The sequence below is a fragment of the Photinus pyralis genome, unplaced genomic scaffold, assembly GCF_008802855.1.
Source record: "Photinus pyralis isolate 1611_PpyrPB1 unplaced genomic scaffold, Ppyr1.3 Ppyr1.4_LG6, whole genome shotgun sequence".
NCBI classification, from domain to species: Eukaryota; Metazoa; Arthropoda; class Insecta; order Coleoptera; family Lampyridae; genus Photinus; species Photinus pyralis.
In genome coordinates this window covers 16,789,576-16,801,191 of record NW_022170663.1, presented here as the reverse complement: position 1 = coordinate 16,801,191, position 11,616 = coordinate 16,789,576, and the positions used below count along the sequence as shown (strand labels likewise).

The 11,616-nt window shown below is 35.9% G+C and overlaps 1 protein-coding gene across 1 annotated transcript; it reads right to left on the bottom strand.

Annotated features, from left to right (window-relative positions):
• Positions 1-367: 367 nt before the first annotated feature.
• LOC116174512 lies at positions 368-9,218 on the bottom strand. Its single transcript, XM_031492447.1, has 3 exons — positions 9,210-9,218; positions 3,443-3,535; positions 368-795 (listed from the first exon to the last, which is right to left on the bottom strand). The coding sequence occupies exons 1-3, from the start codon at positions 9,216-9,218 to the stop codon at positions 541-543; spliced, it is 357 nt and encodes a 118-aa protein (XP_031348307.1). The 3' UTR covers positions 368-540.
• Positions 9,219-11,616: the final 2,398 nt, after the last annotated feature.

Sequence of the window (11,616 nt, the reverse complement as noted above, 5' to 3'; positions counted from 1 at the left end):
CCTTAAACATCTTGAGACTAGAAAGGGAACTTTGCAGGGGTTCTCAGAAGATTCGTAATGTAGCGAATTTTCCAGAAATCCCGTAGACATCGAGGCGCCATGAAGATTAGTCATCGGCGATAGGGAACGAAGTCGGATGTAACGTTCCTTCCGGAAAATATGACGTATTTTGTTTCTAGAATGTTCGACAACATTCGGGAGAACTCGACTTTGCTATTTGAGCGGATTGAAACTGTCCTGACAGCCGAAGTAATAAATAGTTTGCGCTGTTATAAATTGTGTATTCGTGAGCAATAATTTTATTTTAACTGTTATAAATCAATTCATTTTAAGACGGGTATTAATAATTAATTGTTGTAATAAACAATACACGTAATTAAATTTAGGTTACAGTATGATTGTTAGGGATCTTGCAAACTCAATTTAAGAGGACCCTGGAACAAAATAATGTAAATCTAATCTTGTATACGAGCATCTTTCAATGATTAGTTTAGTCGTTTGTGGAATACAACCGCGCTGCTTGGGGTTTGTGCGTTCCTTCTATTTTGCAGCTGGAATTGTCTGGTTCAGCCTCTTCTGTTCAATTTTGGCGTGCATACTTCCCTGCCTCATGTTACCTTTGGGGCCTTCCTCTTGCCGGAGGTACCGCCACTCGATGTGGTTACCTCGGTCATTTGTTGTGGTTGAAATGCCCAAGCTTTCTTTCTTTTCTTCAGTTCGGAATTCGAATTTCTTCTTTTGGGGCTGTGTTATCGCTCCTCGCCTAGCAACAAAAAGTGAGGGGTGTCGTAGAACCTAAAATAATTTTGAATTACTAAATAATTCAAACTTAACGGACTAAAAATAATCGCTGTTCAATGGCTCAAAAAATGACATGACAGCCCAGTATTAAGGAGCAGCGAGCGATGCAAGATTTATAGGGGAGTCCATAGTGTCCGTCTGTCCGTGAACACGATAACTGCCAACAGTTTGGGCCGATTTAGTTCAAACTTTGCACAGTTGACCTATATTCCATATGTAACAAGCTTATTGAAAATGGGTCAAATCCAATGACACACCGAGATCATCTGCTCTGCCTCTGCCGCTTTAGAGATTTATTGTAAGTGTATTTTTATACTCATGATACGGAATCTCTTAAATGTTTTAAGGCGATCTATTACTTTTACTAAAAACTGGGAATATGCCTACGTAACCACTTTCGCCAAATCTCTTTCTTTTCCTGTAGTTTTCTACGTACGTATGTTGTTTAAGGCCACAAATCCATTTTTGTTACACTATGAAAGATGGGCAACTAAAGTTATGGTTGAATTGTAGGTATAATATGGTGGAATTTGTCTGCGTATAAATACACCAAATTGAAAAATTTATATCAATGTCCAAATTTGAATACGCCATTGATTTAATTCAACGTGTGACTTGATTGATCTCCCCAAACACATACATTTTCATATATGGTAATATTCCGAGGCACGTTATGGAGATTATTAAGGAAGGAATATTGGGGATTATCCTATTAAATTGTCTTGTACACTGCACCTACCCTCCACCACCCCGCTCTCTAAGTAACGCTAAACTCCGTTCGAGCCTGGTATTGTCCTATCAGCTGCAGGAGGATTATAATTGCAAAATGAATATTCAATAGTTGACAATATGGGGTGACAACAAAAGGACCTTTTTGTTGTAAATGATTAGTTCAGCTTAAATGTTACACACAACTAAACCCTTTCATTATTGAACGCATTTTTATCCAACCCTTAGCATTGGGCGAATTCGACAAATTACGTCTTGCTGATGCCTTTAAAGAATAACAACAAATAAAGCTTTTATAGCGTATTTTTTTACTAGCAATCTACATAAAGGCCATTAATTACATTAGTACTTATATCATAAATAGCATACAAACAACGATAGGTAGAAGCACGATTGTGAACCTTAACAAAAGACCCGTTTTCATCAATAGCTTCGTGACACCGTCCTCAATAGTAAACTGTTCAGACGTATCCCACTGAAGTGCATTAAATATGATTTCTAAGAGGTGGTAAATGTTTCGAACTTTCGCCAGTAAATAGTTAGGACGCAAACGTAGCTATAGCGACGCTTAGAGAAGAGAAAGAGAAAGCATAAATTGTGGTTCATCTTCAAGTTTGGTGTTCTGCTGACTCTGTTTCAGGATTCCTGCTTGTATCGGGTAGCCAAATATGAGTCTTTCTTGTAAAAAATTAAGTAACAGAAGTAGAAATTGCTGGAAATTATGTTCGAGTATGTAACATACCCACTAAGGGACGCAACCGACACAATTTTAATTTTCTCCGGCTTTTATCTAATAAAAAGTGGTATCTGATATGATAGCTGAGCTTTCTGTGGGGAAGAATCAAAAATGTCGTTTTTGCAACCGGACCTACAACCAGGGAAAAAACATAGAGGAAAGAATTAAGAACAGCTATTGAAAATATTTCGAGGGCCGAAATTGAAATTTCCCTTTTATCTACTGGGCAGACTTGCGAAGTGCATTGAAAATGATGGGCCGCATTTTGAACATCTAGGCGGCCGTTATTAATGTTTAATTCAATTGTTTTCTTTTCCAAGGGTCACTTGTTCTTTAAATTTAAATGCGTTTATTTCGGGATTAAATGTGTTAAAAAGAGGTCCAGTTTAACGGGTAAAATTTTTAGTAATTTAAAGAAATACTTTTATGTTCTTTTTAAAAATATGATAAATGTTAAGCATTCAAATCGTTCAAGTAACGAACTATTTTCTTCATTACAAAGTCGTTATCGATGATCAACATTTATTTTTCTCTTTTGTTTTCAAGCTGTGATCGAGTGCACGTTAATAAGGCGTTAATGAAAACGCATGGGATTTTAATTGCCGCCGCCCATATGTAATTTTTGGCTCCAATAGGAAGGAGAATATCGTTAGTTTTTTTTTGGCTACTTCTTTGTAAGTGCGGCATTTAATTGTTTTATTTACTAGTTTCATGAGGTGCATATCACCTGTCATATAAAATTACGACAAACTTTTCAATTACAGCCAAAGCTTCGCCGATCCTTCCCTCATATATGCTGCCAGAAACCCTTCTGTGGCATGGAGAAATGCGTTCCATGCCTCCATGGCTTTCCTTTCCCGTTAAAACTGGAGACAGTGTCACATCCCGTGAATGCGTGGAATAGGGGTAGGACTTTCGCTTTTTGTAGCCCTATAAAAAATATGTTTTATATTGTTCTGGCAGCATATGAGGGAAGGATCGGCGAGGCTTTGGCTGTAATTGAAAAGTTTGTCGTCATTTTATATGACAGGTGATATGCCCCTCATGAAACTAGTAAATAAAACAATATAGTAGTGAATATTTTTCCTTTTTGTTTCATATCCAGTTTACTTACTTGAGTAAACGATGCCCGACAGCATCTATTCACAAAAAAAGAGCGCCAATTGGAGAACATACCTCCGAGGAAAGCTGCTCTACATCAGCATTTTCTTCGGGCAGTGTTCCAAGCTGTCCATGTATGGGGTCAGATGTCACGGACTGGCTGGCAACCTAAATGGACAGACTTGCCAGTAGCTGCCAATGCATGCATAGAAATGATCCGGTGTAAATGCAAAAAGATGTGCGGTGCCCAGAGGTGCAGATGATTTCAGCGTGCACGTAATTATGCGACTGCGAGGGAAAATGCTCATAATAGACAATAGACTACATTGAAACATGACTATATAATAAATACATAAACAATAAGGTACATACAATATCTTTTATTGTAAAAACATTAACAATGTGCTCTATTCTATATAAAGAAAACTATTCTTACTAGTTACAGGACCCTATCAACATATAGAAGTCCTTTTCGTTGTTCTTATTCTTCTAAGACTTTTTACGGCTCTGCCGCGCTGTGTTTAATATTTTTTTAAACGCATCTTTTATTATACTGTTCCAAGGAAGCTTATATTTTTAAAATACGTATGAATTTGGATTTTTAATTATATTTTTTTGTAGGCGATATCGGCGCTAGTTCAAAGTTTATGGGCATTTGAAGAATTTTTTTGTAAATAAAATTCTAGATTTTTGACCGTAATTCGATTTTTTGTCCGTAAAGATGCTTTTTTTGTTTCAGAAAATGATTGGCCATCTTTTATTTATGCGAAAATGATACCACACTTGCCCTAGTAGTTACAATTTAGCAGTTGTGACGACCAACAGCACGCGCGGCGTAAGAAAAGCTTATCCCCTCCCCCTCCCTCACAGCAGCGTGTCTCTCGCAGCAGCGTGTCTCTCGCTGCCTCCCGGGCGTTTTCCATTCAGGTCCACCTACGTAGCAAGTGCACCAAGTCTATTGGTTCCCATATATTAAGTGCACATAACAACCCAAATATTAATGTCATGCGTTACGAAAACCTTCGAAAGAATGATAAAATGTAGGCTATAACACTTATAATAATGCACGGTCCTAGAATTCTCTATAACGGTCTCCCACAAGGCTCAATATTGAGCCCACTCCTCTTTAATATTTATACTGCAGATCTGCATGGTTTGGTGGACGACAATACCAAAATTGTTCAGTACGCTGATGATGTATGTTTATACCACCCACGATTCGTATGACAGCTGTTTAATAGACTTGAAACGTATGTTTAATTGCTTGAAAGACTGGATCAACGAAATGGGATTTAGTATTTCACAAGAAAAACAGCTATAATGTGTCTGACAAGACATAGGCTGCTAACTGCTGGAAAAGTTTCCATAAGTGGATATACCCTGGGTTATACTTTCCCTATAGTCGACGAATATAAATACCTAGGTATAATTATCGATAAGAAACTCCTATGGAGCAGTCACATAAAAAACATTAAACAAAGATGCGACAAAGGATTTAATATTCTTCCTTTTGCGTCAAAAAAATCTTGGGGCGCAGATCAGCATATTTTCTTGATGTTTTATACGTATATTCGCTCCATACTGGATTATGGGTGTTCTTATACGGTTCAGCCTCAAATTCTAAGTTATTAACTGTGGATCGGATACAATACAAAGCCATAAAAATATGTCTAGGCGCCATGATGTCTTCACCAAATCAAGCAGTATTAGCAGAAGCACAGGAAACGCTTCTATATCTTACGTAGACAGTACTTAGCTAACAAATATTTAATTAAATACAGGACTTTTAATGCATTTATGGTCAATAAAATATACCTAGTTTGTAACGAAAATTTGACAAACCCTTACTGGAGAATTGAAAATTCTCCACCATTAGCAAACTCTCTTATTGATACAAACCCGTACCAAAACCCAATATTACAGCACGCTAAACTCCCTTTATATGAATTCAATTTGGAAGTCGTTATAGACACACCAAAAACCATATTCCCTATAATTATTCTGATAACCCTATTCTAACTAATATCATGCTTATATCTGTACTTAGTAATCTTGGAGAAAAGCTGACCACAATATACACAGATGGGTCAAAGAATGACGGAGGCACTGGCTCCGTTTTTTTTTATAAACATAAATTATATTGAAAGTTACAGAATATCGGAATTTTGCTCTATCTTTACTGCTGAAGCTTTTGTCATTAATAAAGCTCTGAACTGGTGTATTACTAATTCGTGTTACAATATAGCAATCATTTCAGATTCGAGATCGGTATTACAAGCTATCCACAAATCATCCCAAAAATACGTTATTATTACATATTAAAAAACTTATTATTCCTTTAAAAAAAGATAGTAAAACAATTGCCCTGATCTGGACCAAGGCGCATTGCGGAGTTACAGGAAATGAAGTAGTGGATAGAGCTGCTAAAAATTCTTGCAATCTGGAACAGATAACACAGGTCTGCGATTTAAGCGATTTAATTAATGTTTTCAAAAGTAATACAAGAAACTCTTGGAAATCTCTTTACAAAGAAATTGCAAATAACTCAAAAAGTCAGTGTTTCAGTATTCACTCGTCCCTACCAAAAACCATTCTACACTTTACCTTCAGTTATAAGAAAACTCATCCCATTTTTACACGTTTAAAACTCAATCATGGCCGTTTTCGAGCTCATCTTCATAGGATTGGTATAATTGATTCCCTCCTTTGTACTTGTGATAATGAAAGTATTGGAGATCTAAACCATATAATCTTAAATTGCAAGTTAAATGCAGATCCCACCTCTCTTCTATATCAAGAGCTAATTGATATTAATATTCCTCTCTCCATTAGTGTCCCTACTCTTTTGTCTTATTCATATAAAGAAGTTTACGGTATTTTAATACAATTTTAGTTTGATCCAAAATAGAAATTTAACATCAATGCGCGCTATTCAATAATAGTTCTGTGGCAAATAGACGTAGTCTAATACTATAATTTAAAAAAATGTGCCGTTTTAAAAATAAGTATACAGGGTCGAGTAAAAGTTATGCCGCCTAACCTATTTTTAAATCAAAAACCAATAGTTCTGAAATTTATTTAGGATTATACCATTGTATTATAAATACAAGCATTATACGTAGATGGATGCACCTTTAACTTCAGTAACAAATCTGAATCCTTTTCAATCTCGAGTCATTTGCTATGCTCATACATTTTTTTAGCAAAATCCTGTAAAACTACGTTAAAGCCCCATCTACAACTTCACCAAAGACGAATTTATGGATTTCGAAAGTTTTTTTCTACCTCAAACTAGATTTGGATTTCGTGGTATTCAACAAACGCCTCGTACAATGAGCCAAGCGTTTAATTGTTTTTCAATAAACTACCGGCCTAACATGTTTAGTTCCTCTATTTTTTCGAGATGGCGATCGCAGCTTAAATGTCCCGTGGTTTATTGACACCGGTAGCACGTTTCCATTACGCTTACGTAATAAAATTGAAAATAAAAGCTCGAAATTAATGGCGTTCACGGCAATTGCATTTGTGCAACGCTCATTAACAGCGTAAGGGGTTAAGATTGCTGCGGAATTCCTTCTCATTAGGTACATTGAAAATATTTGGAATTAATTTGAATTCGATCGCAAACCTGTCGAGGACTTCCTAAATGAGAAACGTTCCTCGAAACTCTCGCGCAAAGTTTGACAAGAGTTAAATGGATTGAACTTGGTAAAGGGGCACAGTTATGCAAAGTATGAATGGATACAATGCTTTCTTCGCGACGCCCCACGTTAAATTCATTTATAACGTTTAGAAAGTGCGAATGGGTAGGAGGTAGTCATGCGTGCATTAATAATCTTGAACAAGAGAAAGAGAAAAGTAGAGCAAACCTATTAAGGTTATTAAAGCTCACCGCGGGAAGAATAGTTGAGCGGCTTATGTGTAAAACAAGAGCCGCGGCGCGTGTTAATTGTAACGTCAGCTGTACCTCTATAGAGTCCTGCTTTTGATGAACTCTCCCTACAAGAATGCCCCAATGCAGAGAAAAGCTGTCACGCGTTTGCGGGGTGAGATTTGTACAGAGAGGACTAACATAATGGAAACGGGTTTAAACGCTCTGAACTGGGAATAAGTCGACCGATGTATCCTTGTTTCTCTATTTTCTGGAAGAGTCCTGTTTGCCCATTCTAAGGGATTATAATGTGTAAAACTACGTTTGAAATTATCCTCTACAGCGCTCGCATTTTTGCAAATTCTGTACGATAGTGTAAAGTAATACGTGGATAAATATTTGCCGTCTGATTTATAGGGTGAACGTGACAATGGGATTGAAATATGGATTTTAAGGGTGAAAATTAGGGATGTGAAATTCCGAAAGTTGAGCCTGATGTTTGGTTCATTATCGTTGTTTAACCAACGCACGATCCTAAACGATAATAACCTAATTACGTTTCGTACTTTGGCATTGTTGGGATTTTACACTTTAACCCTTCGTACTATAATGTAAATTACAGACACAAAGAAAACTTGTAACATTATATAATCGAAATCATTATATTATGCTTTGACATATTTGATTTTTACAAACAGACCCTTCAGTAGATTAAAATCATCAAAGTATCACAGTTAGGTTGTAACGGTAGCTCTAAATTTGCATCTAAATTTTTTTGCAGTCAGATTTCTAAGTGTGGAGCAAAGTCTCTACCCCTGCCGATTTCAGATTAGTGTCGTTCTTCGACTCTTTGCTATTTCACCGAAAAAACCTATAGCCTGTAGAATTCAAAATGCCCAGAATTTTCATTATATCAATAGAAACCTCTGTCCTTTAGCTTTAGAAATTGTTTTTTTTGCCCATAACGTTTGCTGTAGTCGTCCTATCTTGAAAATTCTGATCGTTTTGGATTCTACAGAATAAAATCTGAAATGTTGTTTACCGGCCGCTTTCAGACAAGTCGTTCCAGATCAAGAAAGATCCTTTTTGCGATTGATCTCAGACTATTCGTTTTTCGGCCACTCCAAAGAAACCAGAACTTTACACGGAATTCAAAGATAAGATGTCTCCCACAATGTACGGTGGAGATAAAGTGGAGCGAAAAACAAATGAAAATCAACGGTCCAATGTGTCTCGGTGGTGATATGTTTGGTCAAAACCTCATGGCGATATCACATTTCGTTCCCAAGTGATTTTTATTAAGAAGTAGACGTTTTTCCGTATGTCTACTTAAATCTCTTCTGAAGAGCGCCTAATTATGCAACCAAAATAAATATCTGGCTATCATGTTAATTAATTTGAATATTGTTCCTTCTGCTTCACTATTTTTATTCTCTTCGTGTGCAATGTATTAAACTGAAGAAAAAGTTAATATTGTGAATTAATATAGTGCCGGTAAGAGTTTAAGGAGCATAAAAGATTTATTTTCTGTGAAGCCAAACCAACAATATTCAAATTAATTAATACGACCTCGACCTCCAGATCTTTATTTGTTTTAAGAAGTTATTTTAAATGCATAAAATTAGGAGCCATTCAGAAGAGATTTTGTCTTTCAAAAGTAGACATAGGGGAAAACGATACACGGAAGTCTACTTGTTAATAAATACCACTGTATGTATGTATGTATATGCATGTGGACAGGTTACCTGTTATCGGTTTTGTTTATCTATATCTTTATAATCTTACTTATTTGTAAGCCCAAGTCATTTACGAATGAATCGCCGCATGTACGGTTGTATGTGTGCTTCGCTCCTCTGAAACCCGTTTACATTCCACGTGAGAGAGTGAGCTTTGATTACCTTTTACGTATATTCAGTGGCGCATATCTAGTACTTTTCACCTCTTTCCTTTTAAATAAATCAAAATACTCACGTAAACCATAGTTTTGAAGGGTCTGGGAGGAGGGGGCACTTTATTTTAAATAAAATTAAATTTATTTTTGCGTGAGACCAAGGAGGTCAATGAGTTTAATCAAGTACCTTTAGAAATTGGATATTCTTCGTCAATTTTAATATGGTCCATTAAATCATGGTAACGTAAGTATACATATATTCAAGGAACTGAATTTACTCCTAATATCTGCGCTAAAAGGCGTTCCTCCAATAGCACGAAGAGCTCGGCGTTGAAAACCAAGTAATCATTTTTAACGATGAGAGTGTTCCTAACAAAATATTTCATAATTAATGTGTATTAGACCATAGTAAGCCAAAGCCTACTTGTCCATACAGCATCCCCCTACGTTACGGCTACTTTTAGAGGAAACGTAATCAACACGAGACGCCCAGTTTAATTTGGGGTCTAAATAAACTGCACCAATATAGACAACGAGCGACAATAATACGAGACGTGGCCTGTAGAATCCATAATTTCAAACAGTTCCAAGATTGGGCTACTAGTTCAAAAGTTACAGTCCTTTGAATTTTCTTTCGAAAGTGGTTTCTTGTCTATAACTTTTGATTGAGAAGTCTGATCGAAAATGTACGAATTGTTTTGGATTCTACGCACCAAAATTAATAAGAAAAAGTGTTTTTCCGAGAAATTTTGGAGCTATCGATTTTTGGTAAAAAAGGAAGGTTATACACTGCCTTTTTTTGAGCCGCGAAAAAGAAATTGTCTCAGATCGACCCGGAAAAGAAATTTTCTTATGGAATGTGGCCTGTAGAATCCATAATTTGAAACAGTTCTAAGATTGGGCTACTAGTTCAAAAGTTACAGTCCTTTGAATTTTCTTTCGAAAGTGGTTTCTATTCTATAACTTTTGATTGAGAGTTCTGAACGAAAAAGTACGAATTGTTTTGATTTCTACGCACCAAAATTAATAAGAAAAAGTGTTTTCCCGAGAAATTTTGGTGTAGTCGATTTTTGGTAAAAAAGGAAGGTTATAATACACTGCCTATTTTTGAGGCGCGTAAAAAAAATTGTCTCAGATCGACCCGGAAAAAAAATTTTCTTATAGAATGTGGCTGTAGAATCCATAATTTCAAACAGTTCCAAGATTGGGCTACTAGTTCAAAAGTTACAGCCCTTTGAATTTTCTTTCGAAATTGGTTTCTAAGTCTATAACTTTTAATTGAGAAGTCTAATCGAAAAAGTACGAATTGTTTTGGATTTTGGAAAAAAAATAATATAACATTTGATTGAGAAGCCGAAAAAAGTAGTTATTGCTGTTTTTTACAAATCTATTTGATCGCTCTATCCTGTTTGGGGTGATCCGTACTTGACGCTTATGGCTTGTTTTTATCTATACTTATCTTGTAAAAAAGATAATTTTTAAATAACGTTTAATAACTTCCACGAAGTAGGTAAGTAATTCTTGAAAAAAAAATACAGAAAACGACTTCTTCTTGGTCAGCAGTTAAATATATGGGCATAAACGTGATAATAGAATTGCTGGTAAGGAACGGAAATCTATATACGACGAACATAATTTACCTGTATTTAATACCTGCATACATTTTGCCTCATTAATTTTTCCTGACTCGCCTCTTTGGTTCGGTATTTTGTTACGCACGTTTATTTCATTATAAGTGTTGTATTTCCCTTGCTTTAAAATTAAAATTGCAAAAAACAGAAATAAAAAGTATTTGTATAGCTTTCATGCAATCGTAAAACACGAAACTAAAACGAACGGGTAGTAAACAGACTTCTTGGTTTAGTCACGTAAAATATAGTGTGAAACATTACCTCACCCTTTGTTAATGTAAGAAAAGCAATCGGAAACCGCATTACTTCAATTCATATGTACACATATGCAATGTACTTCATAAATATTTTACGAGCGTTCCATGAAAATAATATTAATCTGCAAAGTTTTATTTTTATGTGTGGCAATAAAACGAAGGAAGGTCTAAAATTTCTCATCTCAAGAGAGGTTGTGGCTGTTACTAAGAAATTATTCCAAGTCGAGCTTCTATTGTATAAAGGCAGAAAAACGATTGCGATCGATCGCGTGCCGCAACTTTTGGTGTACTTTATGCTAATGCGCCAAGTGGAAAATGATAAAACTGGAAAGTCGGAACGATCAATCATACGATTCTAATTACAACCTGTCGGAGTGCTCGTCACTGCCATGCAATTACGTCACTCAAACCAGGCCATTAATAATGCTACTAAAACGTGACCGTAATTTTGGAAAGTGGTTCATTTTGCAGATACTCCTGAAAATTCACGTTTATGAAATCTGAGTGACGTGAACGATTTTGGAGTTTTGCTTCCATACCTACAAGTCAATATTTTTAATTTCTGAGTATACGAGTACATATCTTGATATTTGGAATTA

Bases quoted from the DNA above. Each gene is read 5' to 3' on its own strand.
- LOC116174512 (XM_031492447.1), bottom strand. The intron at 796-3,442 runs GTATGTTCTCCA...AAATTATTTTAG, and splicing joins TAGAGCAGCTTTCCTCGGAG to GTTCTACGACACCCCTCACT.